At 40.2% G+C, this 18,833-nt stretch overlaps 1 protein-coding gene across 4 annotated transcripts in view; it reads left to right on the forward strand.

Moving 5' to 3' along the window:
• The window catches only part of xpnpep1 (X-prolyl aminopeptidase (aminopeptidase P) 1, soluble), a 107,024-nt gene that overhangs the window by 5,857 nt on the left and 82,334 nt on the right, over positions 1-18,833 (forward strand). For 3 of the 4 annotated variants that reach the window (XM_073026865.1, XM_073026866.1, XM_073026864.1), the window contains exons 2-6: positions 2,407-2,525; positions 4,379-4,442; positions 7,870-7,974; positions 11,041-11,133; positions 12,527-12,670. In XM_073026865.1, coding sequence (XP_072882966.1) covers positions 2,418-2,525; positions 4,379-4,442; positions 7,870-7,974; positions 11,041-11,133; positions 12,527-12,670 — 514 coding nt within the window. In that variant the 5' untranslated portion in view covers positions 2,407-2,417. Of the gene's footprint in view, positions 1-546; positions 569-2,406; positions 2,526-4,378; positions 4,443-7,869; positions 7,975-11,040; positions 11,134-12,526; positions 12,671-18,833 lie in introns of those variants that run through there. The other variant, XM_073026867.1, reaches the window with a different exon arrangement.

The following is an 18,833-nucleotide window of genomic DNA, read 5'->3' on the forward strand; positions in this document are numbered from 1 at the left end:
GTAACTAAGAAAATACAGAAACTATTTTGTAGGTATGATTTGGATCAGATTGAGTTTAATAAGGTATTGATTAATCTTAAATGCCTAACAAAGCTTGAAATATTAAAGTATTTCTCACACCACATAATTTTTAGGTTTAAAGAAGGGCGTAACTTAAATCTTTGTTGTGAGGAGTTCTGAACCAGTATAATGATAAGTTGTTAAAATATCATAACTCACTTTTCTGTCAGATACATTATATGCAGAATGTATGGAAGAAAATTCTATAAGCAACAATGAGATGATGAATTCTGAATTAGCACGAAATAGTGAAACCCCCTGCTCAATTTTAGAAAATAGTTCCATGCGATGTTTTGTGCCCAACTGTTCAGGCTTGGTGGGTTTTGGTTTAATGTAGCATTCAAAATGTGACATTTCTGACTGCACTCAGAGTTAGAATCAGGTCTATTATTACTAATGTGTGTTGTAAAATTTGTTGTTTTAATGCTGCAGTTCAGTGCAAGACATAAACCTACTATAAAACATACAAGAAGAAATAATTCCTCCTTCAGCCTAGAATCTCAAATCAGTTGAGTGTTGGTTTGTCTTGTTGTCCATACTTCTGATTCAGTGAGATAGTTCCACCTCCTGAGCAAGATGATATTTCAACATTTCCCATCATCCTACATTTTTCTAAGTAACATTTTATATATATATATATATTGTTACGATGACCAACAATATGCAGCAGAAATTTTATTTCACATTGTCAAACACTGCCATCGCACCTGCATCTTCTGTAATTTGGGCATGCTGTCCTTGATGTGGGGAGAAGATGAAATCTCTTATATAACTTGTGGCCCATCATTTGAAGTGGGATTGCCTGGTTTCACCATATTTATTGCTTTATAGGAAAGGAAAGGTCCCAAATAGAAGAGAACAAGAAATTTTAAATATTGTTTTAAATTATACATTAAAAAATTGACTAGAATCCATTAATGAGGTTTGTGGACACTGGTTTGATTTGATTCTGATTTTGCTATCTGGGATTCTGAAACTGTAACCGATGTCCCTACGCGACTCCCTTCTCCACTTGTCCCCCCCATCCCTTCCCACCGATCTCCCTCCTGGCACTTATCCTTGTAAGCGGAACAAGTGCTGCACCTGCCCTTACACTTCCTCCTTCACCACCATTCAGGGCCCCAGACAGTCCTTCCAGGTGAGGTGACACTTCACCTGTGGGTTGGCTGGTGTGGTATACTGCGTCCGGTGCTCCCGGTGTGGTCTTTTATATATTGGTAAGACCTGACACAAGACTGGGAGATCGTTTCGCTGAACACCTACGCGCGGTCCGCCAGAGAAAGCAGGATCTCCCAGTGGCCACGCATTTTAATTCCACGTCCCATTCCCATTCTGATATGTCTATCCATGGCCTCCTCTACTATCAAGATGAAGCCACATTCAGGTTGGAGGAACAACACCTTATATACCGGCTGGGTAGCCTCCAACCTGCTGGCATGAACATTGACTTCTCTAACTTATGTTAATGCCCCTCCTCCCCTTCTTACCCCATCCCTGACATATTTAGTTGTTTGTTTTTTTTCTCTCTCTGCTCATCACTCTGCCTGTTCTCCATCTCCCTCTCGTGCTCCCCCTCCCCCTTTCTTTCTCCTGAGGCCTCCCGTCCCATGATCCTTTCCCTTCTCCAGCTCTGTATCACTTTCGCCAATCACCTTTCCAGCTCTTAGCTTCATTCCACCCCCTCCGGTTTTCTCCTATCATTTCGCATTTCCCCCTCCCCCCACTACTTTCAAATCTCTTAGTATCTTTCCCTTCAGTTAGTCCTGATGAAGGGTCTCGGCCCAAAACGTCGACAGTGCTTCTCCTTATAGATGCTGCCTGGCCTGCTGTGTTCCACCTGCATTTTGTGTGTGTTGTTTGAATTTCCAGCATCTGCAGATTTCCTTGTGTTTACCGATGTATTGCGTATGTCAGGGTGGCACGGTAGCGTAGTGGTTAGTGGGGCAACATGGTAGCATAGCAGCTAAAGCAGTGCTTCGCAGCATGCCAGCTGTCAGATGGGGTTTGATTCCTGCCACTGTCTATAAGGAGTTTGTACATTCTCCTCAATACAGCTCCAGTTTCCTCCCACATTCCAAAGATGTAAGAGTTTGGGATGGTAAATTGTGGGCATGCTATGTTGGCACTAGAAGCATGGGAACACTTGCAGGCTGCCCCAGCATATCCCTGACACAGGTGACCACTTCACTTTATGTTTCAATGTACAGGTGACAAAAAAGCCAAACTTTCTTTAATTTTTAATTTTTCATGCTGCAACATCATTTGTTTTCATTTACCTCTGAAAGCCATTGCTATTATTGAGGAGTCACTAGTTGCTAACTCTACTTTTCTATTGCCTGATTGCAGCAGAAAGAATCATGTCCCCAAAAGTCACAACAGAGCTGTTGAAGCAGCTGAGGCAGGTGATGAAGCAGATGAAGGAGCCAATCCAAGCTCTGATTGTGCCTTCAGGAGACAACCATCAGGTACCCAGACCAGTCATCTCAACATTAGAAATATTTATACCACATAGAATGGGATTGCTATTTAAATTGGTTACCTTCCAATTATTAAATGTATTTCATGTTTTCATTACATTCATCTTTTACACACACAATGTAAGAGTCTTCACACCTTTGCTGCCTTTCAACAAGGTCACACTACAACATTGTTTTTTCCAACTCTATCCCCATACTGTTGTATGTACTCAGTGGGGTTCTGAGATAATAAGGTAAGAATCTGAAATCAGGTCAAAAACAAAATAACTGAGATGAGGCGAAACCTCTTCACCTGGATGGTGAGGAACCTGTGGAACTCTTATCCAGGACAGCTGTGGTGGCTCGTTATTGATTACATTCAAAACAGATTGATAGATTTCTGAAAATTAAGAGAAACAAGGGAAGTGGATATAAGTTATAGGAGCAGAATTGGGCCATTCAGCTAATCAAGCCTGCTGTGCTATTGAATCACAGCAGATCTTTTTCCAACCCCATATCTCCCACAAACTTGCCATGACCTTTAATTCCCTTACTAATCAGTATCCCATTTGTCTCCACCTTGGTGCAGCTCTGTAAAACTCTGGTTAGGCCACACTTGGAGTACTGTGTCCAGTTCTGGTTGCCTCACTATCGGAAGGATGTGGAAGCATTGGAAAGGGTACAGAGGAGATTTACCAGGTTGCTGCCTGGTTTAGAGAGTGTGCATTATGGTCAGAGATTAAGGGAGCTAGGGCTTTACTCTCTGGAGAGAAGGAGGATGAGAGGAGACATGATAGAGGTATACAAGATATTAAGAGGAATAGATAGAGTGGACAGCCAGCACCTCTTCCCCAGGGCACCACTGCTCAGTACAAAAGGACATGGCTTTGAGGTAAGGGGTGGAAAGTTCAAGGGGGATGTTAGAGGAAGGCTTTTTACTCAGAGAGTGGTTGGTGTGTGGAATGCACTGCCTGAGTCAGTGGTGGAGGCAAATTCACTAGTGAAACCCACACCACCAGGTTCAGGAACAGTTATTACTCCTCAAACACAGGAAAAACTTCACTCACTGCAGTATTGAGCTAATACCACAACCTGTGGACTCACTTTTAAGGACTTTAAAACTTGTTTTCTCAGTAAGAAAATGAATCTGGGTAGTACAGTATATGATATACATTTACTTTGATAATGAACTTACTTTGAACTTTTCAGCTATTTTTCCTTCCTATGTCAAATACTTAATTGTTGACCACCATTCACAATTTAATATGGCAGGACTGATCTGGTTAGTTCTGAGATTGCTTCACTCTGTCTAGTAAATGCTGATTTTGTTGAAGGTAAGGTGATTACTCCTGACATCAAGGCAGCTTTTGATGGACTGTGGTGCTTGATAAAACTGAAGTCAATGGGAAAACACTCCAATGGTTAAGGTCACACAGAGGAGATACATCTAGTCTTAAATATTTTCTACTTTTTTAAACTGTTCTCCACTTTAGATGTTTCTTCTCAGATATCACATTGTTGTATTTTATTTAAAAGGAATCACAAAATATTCAGCTGATGATGAACTGGTCAGTTGCATTCTGTTTTACATTGCCATGTATATTATATTCAGAATCCATCCATTGTCTCAGTTTGCTATGGATAATTATGATTTGCTTGCACCCACCGGGCAGCTTTCAATCATAATTGCATTGCCCTTAGTGACCTTTTCAGTAAATTTTAGCTTCTCTGTTATTGAGACTAATAACTGCATCACTGACCACAGACAATAGCTTTATCAATCAGCATAAAGTGGTTGATCTGAATTATATGATAATGTTCTTTGCTGTCTGTGTTGAATTAATGTTTGTTTTTCTTTTCAGAGTGAATACATTGCTCCGTGTGACTGTAGGCGTGAGTTTCTTTCAGGTTTCGATGGTTCTGCAGGTCAGTAAAATTTAGTGTCAAAATTCATGAAATGCTGACATAATATGATATAAATAGATTATTTTGACTGAGGTATTATTTAAATTAATGCACTTTAAATATATAATACAGCTGTGCATCTCCAAGTGTATTAATCCAAAAACGTTCGTGTGTAATTATGATAAACTATAGACAGGTACCTTGAACTTTGGATGGGTTTCTGGAAAGGAAAGCAATAATGAGCAATTTTGATCATGGTTAGGGTGTTTCTTTTTGCAGAAAAGGAGGATGAGATGTAACTTTATAGAGGTGTATAAGATGATTAGAGGTATATAGTGCCTGTGAAAAGTATTCAACCCCCCCCCCCCCCCGGGAGGTTTTCATGTTTTATTGTTTTACAACATTGAATCACCATAAATTTCATTTGGCTTTTTTGACACTGATCAACAGAAAGAGACTTCTGTGTCAAATTGAAAACTGATTTCTACAAAGTGATCTAAATTAATTACAAATATAAAACACAAAGTAATTGATTGCATAAGTATTCACCTGCTTTAATATGGCATACAAAATCATCACTGGTGCAGCCAATTGGTTTTAGAAATCACATAATTAGTTAAGTGGAGATCACCTGTGTGTAGTCAAGGTGTTTCAATTGATTGTAGTAGAAGTACACCTGTATCTGGAAGGTCCAACAACTACTGGTGAGTCAGTATCCTGACGAAAACTACACCATTTCTGGTTGGCTGCCCTGACTCGTGGTGTTCCGTAGGAGTCGGTGCTGGGACTGCTTTTTTATGCTGTACATCAGTGTTTTAGATGATGGGATAGATGGCTTTGTTGCCAAGTTTGTAGATGATGTAAGACTGGTGGAGGGGCAGGTCACATTGAGGAAACAGGCTGCAGAAGGACTTATACTAGGAGGATGGGCAAGAAAGTGGTAAATGATATACAATGTTGAAAAATGCATGGTCGTGCACTATAGTAGTTGGAATAAATGTACAATGAGGAGAAAATCCAGAAATCTTAAATGCAAAGGGACTTGGGAGTCCTTGTGCAGAACACCCTAAAGGTTAACTTGCAGGTAGAATCAGTGATGAGGAAGGCCAATGCAATGTTAGCATTCATTTTAAGAGGTCTAGAATACAAAAGCAGGAATGTGATGCTGAGGCTTTATAAGGCACTGGTGAGGCCTCACTTTGAGTATTGTGAACAGTTTTGGGCTCCTCATCTACGAAAAGATGTGTTGGTATTGGAGAGGGTTCATAGCGATGATTCCGGGAATGAAAGGGTTATCATACAAGGAACGTTTGATAGCTCTGGGTCTATAATCGCTGCAGTTTAGAAAGATGAGGGGGATCTCAGTGAAACCTTTTGAATGTTGAAAGGTCTAGACATAGTAGAGGTGGAAAGGATGTTTCCCATGGTGGGGGAGTCTAGGACAAGAGGGCACAGCCTCAGGATAGAAGGGTGTCCATTTAAAACAGATGTGCATACAACTGTTGCCCGGGTGCTTCACCAGTCACAAATTTATGGAAGAGTGGCAAAAAAAAACTCACTTGAAATCTCAGGTAGAGTTTGCCAGAAGGCATATGGGAGACTTTGAAGTCAGCTGGAAGAAGATTCTATGGTCTGATGAAATCAAAATTGAGCTTTTTGTCCATCAGGCTAAATGCTATGCCATTAAAAACACATCATCTCTACTGTGAATCATGGTAGTGGCTGCATCATGCTGTGAGGATGTTTCACTGCAGTAGTTCCTGGAAGACTTGTGAGGTAGAAGGTAAAATGATTGCAGCAAAATACTGGGAAATCCTGGAGAGAGAAGATATGTTTTCCAGCAAGACAATTACCCTAAGCATAAAGCCAAAACTGCACAGGAATGGCTTAAAAACAAAGTTAATGTGTTGGAGTGGTCAAGTCAGAGTCCAGACCTCAATCCAATTGAGGATTTGTGGCTGGACTTGAAAAGGGCTGTTCCCTCACAATCCCCATGCAGCCTGACAGAGCTTGAGCAGTTTGGTAAAGAGGAATGGGGAAAAATTGTGTCCAACTCTGCAAAGCTGATAGAGACCTATCCACACAGACTCAAGGCCAAAGGTGCTCCTACTAAATGCTGTCTTGAAGAGGGTGCATACTTATGCAATCTTATGGAATCAATTATCTTGTGTTTTATATTTGTAATTAATTTAGGGCACTCAGTAGAGATCTGTTTTCACTTTGACACAAAAGGGTTTGTAGGTTGATCAGTGTCCAAAAGGCAAAATTAAATCCACTGTGATTCAATGTTGTAAAACAATAAAACACAAAAACTTCCAATACTTCAATATTTTTTATAGGCAGTGTAAATGAAGTGGGCAATCCAGTACCTTTTTCACGAGAAGACATAATTTTACTGTAATTGGAGGAATGTATAGGGGAATGTCAGTTTTTTAAAAACCTGGAGAATGATAAATGTATGAAATACACTGTCTATGCTGTACTGTTCTATGTATCTAAGGGAAAGTGTGCTGGTCCAGATGAATTTCATGTGAAGTATAGAACATAAAAAAGTACAACACAGTACAGGATATGGTACCAACTTTTTACCTTGCTGTAAGATTGATCTCGCTCTTCCCTCCTACATAGTCCACTGTTTGTATCATCCAATAATTATTCTGGTATTGAAAAGCTTAATGCGTGAAGAGCATTTGATGTCTTTGGGCCTATATTTGGTGAGTTCATAAGAATGAGGGGAGATCTATAAAAACTTAACTGCTACTTAAGGTCTTGGATAGAATGAATGTGGAGAGGATACTTCCATTAGTAAGAGTCTGGGATCTCAGGGAACATGCTCAGAATAAATGAATGATCCTTTAAAATTGTAGTGAGGAATTTCTATTGCCTGAGGGCAGTGAATCTGTGCAAATCATTGTCACAGAGTGCTGTGGAATCACTTATTTATCCCAAATGTATCGGAATAAACAGTGTAATGCATCATTTGTGTTAACATTCAACACAACCTAAGGATGCATTGGGACAGTCTGCAAGTGCTGCCTGCCCCACATCCAGTGCCAGCACTGTATGTACACAGTGTTCGGCAGAACAACACAGGTAGCAACAATAAATCATCAATACAGTACTTGTAAAGAATCATCTCTGGTGGATAGTGAAGAAATGTTAAATTCTGAAAGGAGAAGGGTATTCAGTCCATGAACTTGCTGCCTCCGGTACCCATATTTACTCCAGCACAACTTTAAACCATTTCTTGAAACCAGCTGCTAAACCCTTCAACAATCAGTTGTGATTTGATCTGAGTGTAGGAAATTTGGTGACTGCATAAGTGAGTTCCCTACTAACTGCACTTTTGTTGTAAATAATGTGGAACGTGTTGAGGGTTAGCAATACGATTAAGTTAACAAATTTCACAATACCTGCTGATGATAATAAACCTGATTCTGAACTTCAGGTACTGCAATTGTAACAGAGGAGTATGCAGCCATGTGGACTGATGGGCGTTATTTTCTTCAGGCTGCCCAGCAAATGGATAAAAACTGGATCCTAATGAAATTGGGTGAGTGATTGCATGCACATTTAGCTTTTGAGAGATCAGACTAATCAATAATTAACTATCATGGAGTAGTAGAAATTCTAATATGTGTAGTATCCATCTGTACCTCCCCTGACCAGTGAGGGAAGTTAATGGTTCGGAAGTTTATTTCCTTGTGTACTTGCTCATTGTTGTGGTTTATAGGTGCATGGAGTGAGCCATTTGGCCCATCATGCCTTTCCTGGCTCTATGAAACAGCTTATCTCATTTGCCTGCATTTAATCCTCTACTGATCAGACTTCATGTGGGTGATCTGTATTTAGACTTGTTCAAAATTACAGCTTCAGTTATAAGCATTATGCATATTGTGATGTCCCCAAGTCACAAGTAAATAGGAAACTTGGAAATGGTAAAATAAAAATTGAAATTAATTGAAATGCTCAGCAGGTCTGGCCACACCTGTAGAAGAAGAAACAGAAAATGTTTTGACCTAAAATGCTGCCGGTTTCCTTCCTCCCAAAGATGGTACTCAACCTGTTGAATTCCTCCAGCAAATCTTGTTGATCCAAATTCCAGCATTTGTAGTTTCTTGTATCTCTTTGGATGCACTATTTTTGTTCAGCTTAGTAATTACCGTAAATTCCGGTGTATAAGCCAAGAACTTGACCCTAAATTTTGGTCCTAAAACTAGGGGGTCGGCTTATACAGAGGGTGGAAAAATGAATGCACGGAAGATAGCTCGTATTATTTGGCTGTTTTTGAGTCATTTGTTCCACTGTCGACGCATGAATTCTTTGAATGGTTTGTTTAAGCTCACATCTAGTGGCTGAAGCACGGACATCAAACCATCGAGGATGACTGCAGTGTTCATAAATCTATTCATAAATCGGGCGCGCCATCTTCACTTAGCTTTGAAATTTTTGCTGACCTCACGGTGTTTTTTGGCCCATTTCAACATTTGAACTCGAATCATTTCTCTGGTAACAATGTATCCAGACGATCACTGGTGATTCACCCACTCTAAAACTTTTTCTTCCAGTTCTGGCCACTGGCATGTTTTCCCATGGTTTGCACATTTCGTCTTTGGCATTTCCCTCAGCGTGTCCACTGTCTTTCTCCACTCTCTCACTGGTTTCTCGTTTACACTAAACTTCTTAGTAGCTGCAGAATTATTCGTTCCTTTAGCAAAAGCAACGACCTGCAGCTTGAAGCCAGCATCATATCGCATTTGTTTTAATCTTTTGTGCATGGTGGTCACAAACTCAATACTGAGTACACGTACTGATCCTGCCACCCCGTGTTATGTTTTAATGAGATTACGATGGGCACCAAATGGTTTCACAGGGGTTACATTTCAGAGGATTCTTTACCATTGTGAACCTAATCCAAACTTCCCTCTCTGATTTATTTATTAAGAATTTGCTTATAATGCTCTACAATGTGTAGCCTTATTTTCTTAGCAGGTACTGGTTCACAAAATATCCAGGTTCCAGATCCGGCAAAGCTGAGTACTGGCTTGTGAGATCTTGTGATCTTTTCTGGTTGAATCAAAAACCTCTACAAAAGGGGTTGGCTTATACACCAGAATTTACGGTATATGCGTATCTCACTCTGTCTAGGAAACTTGATCTTTCCTCAACATTCAGCATTTTGTACTTTCACTTTTTGGGCTCCCTGTTGTACAAGATTGAGAGGATTATATACTCTGTGGCCATTTTGTTAGGAACAGGAGATGTAGTAATGTGTGGTTATTTGAGTTACTGTCACCTTGAAGCAGTTTATTCATTCTCCTGGACCTCTCTGATTCGCAAGGCATTTTTGTCCACAGAACTGCTGCTCACTGGATTTTTTTTTTGTTTTTCACACTATTCTCTGAAAACTTTCATGAGAAAATCCCAGGGGTTAGCAGTTTCTGAGATACTCAAACAACCATGTCTGACACCGACAATAATTCCATTGTCAAGGTCACTTAGATCACATTTCTTTGCATTTTGATGTTTGGTCTGAACTACAACTGAACATCTGGACCACGTTGGCATTCTTTAACAAGCAGGTGTTGAAGTGTACCTAATAAAGTAGCCACTATTTGATACCTGCCTAAAATTCTGAGTTGGAGTATTTGTGCCAGTAGTTGATTTGTTTTTAAATATGTTCAGAGTTGTCCATGGCTCAGTGGGCAATGACAGATCACGCTATTGAATGTGAAGACAAAATTCAAGGCTGACTGCAGTGCAATACCAGAAGAGCACTGTGCTGTTGGAGGTACCATCTTGTGGAAGATGTGTTGAAACCAGAGACTTAGCTGATCTCTCTCAAATGGATGTTGTAGATTCAATGGCAATGTTTTGGAGAAGAGCTGGTGAATTATCAAAGGTTCTGAGTGAATACTTTAATCAAGTAACCTCCCTCTATAGACAGATTAATTGAACACTATTCTGTTGCAGTATGTGGAAACTTGTCTAGAAGGATGAAGGGGGATCTCATTGAAACTTTTCGAATGTTGAAAGGCCTAGACAGAGTGGACGTGGAAAGGATGTTTCCCAAGGTGGGAGAGTGTAGGGCAAGAGGGCACAGCCTTAGGATAGAGGGGTGCCCTTTCAAAACAGAGACATTGAGAAATTTTTTTAGCCAAAGGGTGGTGAATTTGTGGAATTTGTTGCCACGTACAGCTGTGGAGGCCAGGTCATTGGGTGTATTTGAGGCAGAGATTGATAGGTTCTTGATTGGACATGGCATCAAAAGTTACGGAGAGAAGGCCGGGAACTGGGGTTGAGGAGGAGGAGGAGAAAAAAGGATCAGCCATGATTGAATGGTGGAGCAGACTCGATGGGCCAGTTGGCCTAATTCTGCTCCTATGTCTTATGATCTTATGGTAAACAGGCTGTACAAGTTAAATGGAAGTTTCACAATACCTTGAGAGTATGCTTATAACTGAAACTCCAATCTTGAGCGAGTAAATTTGATTGCTGTACTTATTTTATAATAGTAACATAGCTTCAAAGAATTTCTTTAGTTTTAAAGTGCTTTGACCAGAAGTTACGAAAGGTAATATATAAATAAAATTAAGAAAAAACCCCACTTTATTTATAGGTTTAAAGAGCACACCAAGCCAGGAAGATTGGCTAATAAAGGTATTACCTGAACAGTCAAAGGTTGGTGTGGATCCTTTTATCATTGCATATGGTAAGTAAATTTTGCATATTACCAATTTATTTCAAGGATTTCCTCTCATTTCCTTAAATTGTCATTGTTCATGAAGTTTATATAAATATGTAGAAGAATCGCATTTAAGTTTGTGAACCCTTTGATATATTACATCTCACTATTGGGTTTAAATTTTTCATCACTGAGGTATTAAGTTTTTAATCTTTTTTAATGTAGTTTTAAATTTATCACTACAGTCGGCCCTCCTTATCCGCGGGGGATTGGTTCCGGGATCCCTCGCAGATACCAAAATTCGCGGATGCTCAAGTCCCTTATTCAACCTGTCTCAATCCGGTGGACCTTAGGACCCAGCGGAACCCCAGACCTTATTTAACCTGTCTCCGTGTGGTGGACATTAGGACCCGGCGCCAGAGCTCTGAATGCGCAGTGTTTCTGTTCACAAAAATAATCACGATCACAATTGAGAATAAAGTGGAAATAATAAAGCGATCTGAAAGAGGTGAAACGCCATCGGTCATTGGAAAAGCGTTAGGCTTCGTCGGTCAACAATTGGAACAATTTTACAGGATAAAGTGAGAAAGGCTCTGCCCCGATGAAAGCTACAATTATTACTAAGCAATGCAGTGGTTTAATTATTGGGTTTTGGGGTTTTGAATTTTTGATCCTCCACATCAACCCGGCACGGTGGAGAGCGCACTAGGGAGCGATCTGTTCCGAGTCCTGAGAACTTCCGTTCCTGAGCCCGGTGCTGAAACATACGTTCTTAAGTGTTTTATATGCATAGAAAGGTAAAATATATACTATATACTAATACAAATATTTGACTAACTGACGCTAAATAATACTGGATGTAGCTGTTCCGACTTACTTAGTAAGAGAACTTCCGATTTTTTTCGATCCCGATGCACGATAACCCACACACATCCTCCTGTATGCTTTAAATCATCTCTAGATTACTTATAATACCTAATACAATGTAAATGCTATGTAAAATGATTGTTATACTGCATTGTTTAGGGAATACTGACAAGCAAAAAAGTCTGTACGTGCTTGAACAACAAGTGCTGGAAGAGCACTTCCGGGTTTTCGCGATTTGTGGTTGGTTGAATTCGCGCATGTGGAATCCGCGGATAAGGAGGACAGACTGTATTGTTTAATTTGATACTTTCTATAGAGTAAGGTCTTGGGGCAGAATGTGTAGTAAGTGTTTAATACATAGAGATTGCTAGTTTAGAAGATAAATGATCAAAGATACTTGATGACATGGCAAGAACAATTACTATTTTAAATTTTGCATGTTTAGGCTTTCTTTATGTGTTTTAGGGATAATCATATTTAGATTGGAAATGGAAAAACATGAAAAGATGGCTTTTAATTTTCTATGTTTTCTCGTGCCTTGTGCATTTTTCAGATCAATGGAAAACATTATCTAAAGCACTGAAGAATGCAGGTCATACTCTTGTGCCTGTGAAAGAAAATCTTGTTGATATGATTTGGAAGGATCAGCCGAGCCGACCTTGTAAACCTTTGTTAGTTATGGATTTGAGTTATACTGGTAAGTCTGCTATCTTTTGAAAAAGCCTTATTTTGAGTTAAAGTTCAATAAAGTTGAAAAAGATCACTGGTTTTAAGACATTTGGAATTGGTCTGATTTCTTTCTTAATATTTTAAGCCATTCCATGCTACTACAAACCCCATTTCTAGAAAAGTTGGATATTTTCCAAAATGCAATAAAAACAAAAATCTGTGATATGTTAATTCACGTGAACCTTTATTTAACTGACAAAAGTACAAAGAAAAGATTTTCAATAGTTTTAATGACCAACTTAATTGTATTTTGTAAATATACACAAATTTAGAATTTGATGGCTGCAACACACCCAACAGAAGTTGGGACAGAGGCATGTTTACCATTGTGTTACATCACCTTTCCTTTTAATAACACTTCTTAATCGTTTTGGAACTGAGGATACTAATTGTAGTAGATTTGCAATTGGAAATTTTGTCCATTCTTGCTTGATATAAGACTTCAGCTGCTCAACAGTCCGTGGTCTCCGTTGTCTGATTCTCCTCCTCATGATGCGCCATACATTTTCAATAGGAGATAGATCTGGACTGGCAGCAGGCCAGTCAAGCACACGCACTCTGTGTCTACAAAGCCACGCTGTTGTAACCCGTGCAGAATGTGGTCTGACATTGTCCTGCTGAAATAAGCATGGGCGTCCCGGGAAGAGACGTTGCCTTGATGGCAACATATGTCTCTCTAAAATCCTAATATACGCCTCAGAGTCAATGGTACCTTCGCATACATGCAACTCACCCATGCCGTGGGCATTGATGCACCCCCATACCATCAAAGATGCTGGCTTTTGTACCTTTCACTGATAACGATCAGGATGGTCATTTTCATCTTTGGCACGGAGAACTCGATGCCCATTTTTTCGGAAAACTAGCTGAAATGTGGACTCATCTGACCACAGCACATGGTTCCACAGTCTTTCGGTCCATCTGAGATGAGCTCGGGCCCAGAGAACTTGCCGGCGTTTCTGCATAGAATTGATGTATGGCTTCCTCCTTGCGTAATGCAGTTTCAAGTTGCATTTCTGGATGCAGCAACGGACTGTGTTAAGTGACAATGGTTTTCCGAAGTACTCCGGAGCCCAGGTGGCTATAGTTGTCACAGTAGCATGACAGTTTCTTAGGCAGTGCTGCCTGAGGGCTCGAAGATCACACGCATTCAACAGTGGTTTCCGACCTTGCCCTTTACTCACTGAGATGTCTCTGAATTCTCTGAATCTTTTCACAATGTTATGTACTGTAGATGTTGAAAGACCTAAATTCTCTGCAATCTTGCATTGGGAACTGTTCCTTTTGAACTGACTAACAATTCTCTCATGAATTTTGGCACAAAGGGGTGAGCCACGACCCATCCTTGCTTGCAAAGACTGAGCATTTGATGGACGCTACTTTTATACCCAGTCATGATACCTCACCTGCTACTAATTAGCCTGCTTAATGTAGAGTCTTCCAAACCGGTGTTACTTGAATATTCTGTGCACTTTTCAATCTTATCTTAACTCTGTCCCAACTTTTGTTGAGTGTGTTGCAGCCATCAAATTCTAAATTTGTGTATATTTACAAAATACAATTAAGTTGGTCAGTAAAATCTGTTGAAAATCTTTTCTTTGTACTTTTGTCAGTTAAATAAAGGTTCACGTGAATTAACATATTACAGATTTTTGTTTTTATTGCATTTTGGAAAATATCCCAACTTTTCTGGAAATGGGGTTTGTATTTTGAATACAGCACAAAATTTAAAAGTGATTTTATTACGTAGAATTTCTGTTTCAGATTTTATTCTTTGAATATCACAAAAGGCTGCTTTCTGTAACAAGACAAATGAATATTTTAGCGTGCACATCTATTAATTATATGTAGAGTCACAGTACACTTTTGCTCATCCAGTTGGTGCCAAGAATTTGTTTGCCTGGTTCCATGACCTACACCTGAACCATAGCTCTCTATACCCCTCCCATCCATGTACCTATCCAAATTTCTCTTAAATGTTGAAATCAAGGCCACAACCACTAATTCTGCAGACAGCCCTTTCCACACTCTCACCATCCTCTGAGTGAAGAAGTTCTCCCTCATGTTCCACTTAAACATTTTACCTTTCACTCTTAATCCATGACCTGTAGGTCTTGCGTTTTACTTCTGTCCATCAACCAATTCAAAAATGAAAGGAATAAGCTGTCTCTTAAAACTATTTTATAGGTCTTCAGGACAAATCAAATGCTTTTTGTGTGTAGCTACTTCTGTGTATTTAAGTCAGTTTTAGCAGTTAATGATTTAGATAATGTGGTAAACCGAATCAACAAATTTGCAATTACTCCAACATTGGGGGCATAGTGGATAGTGAGGAATGCTCTCAAACTTTGTAGAATGATCTGCCTCAGTTGGACAAATGAGCTGGAAAATGGCAGATGGAATTTAATGCAGTTGAGTGTGATGTATTGCGCTTTGTGAGGACCAACCTGGGTAGGACTTGCAGAGTGAATGAGGGGTGCTTTAGAACAAGAAGTGTCACAATGCATCTCAGAACCAAGCACAGAATCACACAGAACCTCGGAGGGGTTAACAAACTAGGAGTTCTATTAACAAAAGAGACAAAATTGAACTGTAGAACTTACAAGGCCAGGCAGCTTCTATGGAAAAGCATAAACATTTTCAAGCCCTTCAGCTGATGAAAGAACTTGGCTTGAAACATTGACTGTTTACTCTTTTCCATAATTCTGCTTTGCCTACTGAGTCTTTCCAGCATTTTGTGTGTGTTGCCTTGGATTTCCAGCATCTGCAGATATTCTTATGTTTGAGAACTTGCAAGGTCTTGTATAACTCAGAATTTCACTAGGCAAGGATAAAGGTGACCAAGCAATGAGAGGTTAGCACTGCCACTTTAAAGGCACTCCAGGGCTCGAAAGAAACGTGTTCCTGGGTTAATTTTCCTAATGACTTCAAAGGAGCTGATAACGTGAGGGGCTAGCTTCTGTGATTCTAGTTTGAGTGGAAGATCTTTAATTGAAAGCCAGACCCACTAAGCAGTATAGAATGAGGGACCTAGTCACCTCCTTCTGTTGGCCTTGTCCATTTGCTGGGCCTAACTCTCTTGCAGGGTCTCTTTGGTGTTGAGCCACCTTTGTTTGCATCTCTGTACAAATTGTTCATCGCCAGGGACACCAACCTCTGCATCCTGACCAGGGAGGAGAGGAGGCTGAATCACAAATTGACATTCGAAGAGAGTCATATCCAATGATGAACTTTAAGTACCTGGGTGATCTGATTCCAGACTAAATGGACACTCCAAGGGGATGGATTACTGGACACCAGGCAGCGAAGGATTTGCTCCGGGTCCTGGTTCATCCTTTCAATCTATCCATTAGTCTGACGATAGAAAGACCAGATGTAGCCCCGATCAACTTGGAAAATGCTAGGCAGAATTTGGAGATGAATTGGGGACGTCATTATGAAATAATATCTGTGGGAAAACCGTGTATACAGAAATCTGGTGCATAAGAATTTCTGCAGTCTCTCAGGCTGATGGTATCTTGGTTAGAGGAATGAATCGGCAAGCCTTGGAAAGGTTATTGACCACAACTAACATAGTGGTAAAGGAATGTGATGGGGGCAGACCGGTAACAAAATTTGGAGAAAGTGAGACCAGGAGCATGAAGGAATGTGTAGAGGTTGAAGAAGGCCTTGAGGACGGGAATTAGGATCTTTTAACAGGCACAAATGTCTCAAGCCTACGTGAATGACTTAATGTTCTTGTATATAATGAGCCATCTGTTATCTTAGAAGTGTAACTCCATTTAAGGATCTTGGATCGCAACTCAGGCAGGGCATTATGATCAGCCGGGGGACCACTTTCGGGTACCTCGTTATTTCCTTCTTGGGCTTGCCTGACTTGGGAATCTACATGCCATGAGATGGGGGCCAATAACCTTTCACCCAGTATAATATCTGGGGGCTCGAATTGTCTCAAAAATGTATTGGTAAATGATTTATAGACCCAGGAGGATATGTTATAATAAAATTAAAACATTAAGAGCAATGACCAGTGGGCTTGTCAGGAATTCAGTCTTTTCACACCCTGAGTATAAGCCAAGTTCCTATGGTCCATCCAGAGGATGAATGGGTGCCTAACCTCCTCAAACCAATGCTGCATTCCTCTAATGCCAACAGCACTGGCAAGAGATCTAATCTCTGTGATTCACCTCAGCTGGTGATGGAAAAATAGGCACAGGGATGAAGTTTCTAGTCAGCAGTGGATCTCTGAGATAAAATGGCACCCACTTCAATATCAGAGGCATCTACCCCAACAATGAAGGGTAGCTCGGGATCAGGTGGATCTAGAATTAGGACAGTAACAAAATGGTTCTTTAGCTCTTTAAAAGCTGTCTTATCCTCTGGGGACCAACGGAAAGAACACTGATGTCTTTTTGGTCAGATTTGTCAGGGGGCTGCTATTGACCTATAGTTTTGAATAACCCTCCTATAAAAGGTTGCGAACCCCAAAAACTGTTGAACTTTTAAACAGAAGTAGGTGGAGGCCAGTCTCGTACTGCATGTCTTTTTTTAGGATCCATAAGAACATTTGCTTGTGAGATGATAAATCCCAAAATAGAAACTTTGAGGATGTGAAGCTTACTTGTCTCTAATTTCACTAACAGGCACTGAAGACTCCGTCTTGCATGTGTTACCGTAAAGCTAATAAAATATAGGAGTAGAATTAAGCCTGTTGGCCCATTGAACCTGCTCCACTGTTTCGTCATGGATGATCTATTTTTCCTCTCAGCCCCAATTTCCTCCCTTGCCACTGTATTCCTTCATGCCCTGACCATTCAAGAATCTATCAACCTTTGCCTTTAAATATACATAAAGACTTGGCCTTCACACCTGCCTGTGGCAAAGAATTCCACAGGTTCACTACTCTCTGGCTGAAGATATTCCTTCTCATATCAGTTTGAAAAGAACACCCCTCTGTTCTGAGGTTTAGTCCTCTGGTCTTAGACTCTCTCACCATAGGAATCATTCTGTCCACATCCACTCTATCAAAGCCTTTCACCATTTGATAGGTTTCAATTAGGTCACTCCTCATTCTCCTGAATTCTAGTGAATACAGGCCCAGAGCCATCAAATGCTCTTAAATGAAAATCCTGGAATCATTTTTGTGAAACTCCTTTGAATCCTTTCCAGTTTCAGCACATTCTTTCTATGATAAGAGGCCTAAAACTGCTCACAATACTTCAAGTGAGGCTTCACTAGTGCTTTGCAAAGTCTCAACATTACATCCTGGATTTTATATTCAAGTCCTCTTGAAATAAATGAATGAATGCTAACATTGCACTTGTCTTCCTCACCAAAGACTCAACTTGCAATTTAACCATTAGGGAATCCTGCACAAGGACTCCCAAATCTCTTTGTGCATCAGCTTTTTATATTTTCTCTCCATTTGGAAAATAGTCAACCCTTTCATTTCTTCTACCAAAGTACATGACCATACACATCCCAACACTGTATTCCATCTGTGACTTATTTGCCCATTTTTCTAATCTATTTCCTTTTGTAGCCTCTCTACTTCCTCAAAATAACCTGTCCCTCCACCTATTTTCATAGCATCTGCAAACTTTGCAACAAAGCCATGAATTCCATCATCCAAATCATTGACATATAATGTAAAAAGAATTGGTCCCAACACAGACCCCTGTGGAACACCACTAGTCACCAGCAGCCAACCAGAAAAGGCTCCCTTTATTCCTACTCTGCCTCCTGCCAATCAGCCACTGCTTTATCCATGCTAGAATCTTTCCTGTAAAACCATGGGCTCATAACTTATTAAGCACCTTCATGTGTGACACCTTGTTAAAAGCTTTCTGAAAATCCAAGTACACAACATCAGTAGATTCTCCGTTATCTATCCTACTTGTTATTTCTTCAAAGAATTCCAACAGATTTGTCAGGCAAGATTTTCCCTTGTGGAAACCATGCTGACCATGGCCTATTTTATCATTTGCCTCCAAGTACACCAAACCCACATCCTTAACAATGGATCCAACATTTTCCCAACCACTGAGGTCAGACTAACTGGCCTATACTTTTCTTTCTTCTCCCTGTCCTTGAAGAGTAGAGTGATATTTGCAATTTCCAGTTGTTCCAAA

The sequence above is a fragment of the Hemitrygon akajei genome, chromosome 23 (assembly GCF_048418815.1).
Source record: "Hemitrygon akajei chromosome 23, sHemAka1.3, whole genome shotgun sequence".
NCBI lineage: Eukaryota > Metazoa > Chordata > Chondrichthyes > Myliobatiformes > Dasyatidae > Hemitrygon > Hemitrygon akajei.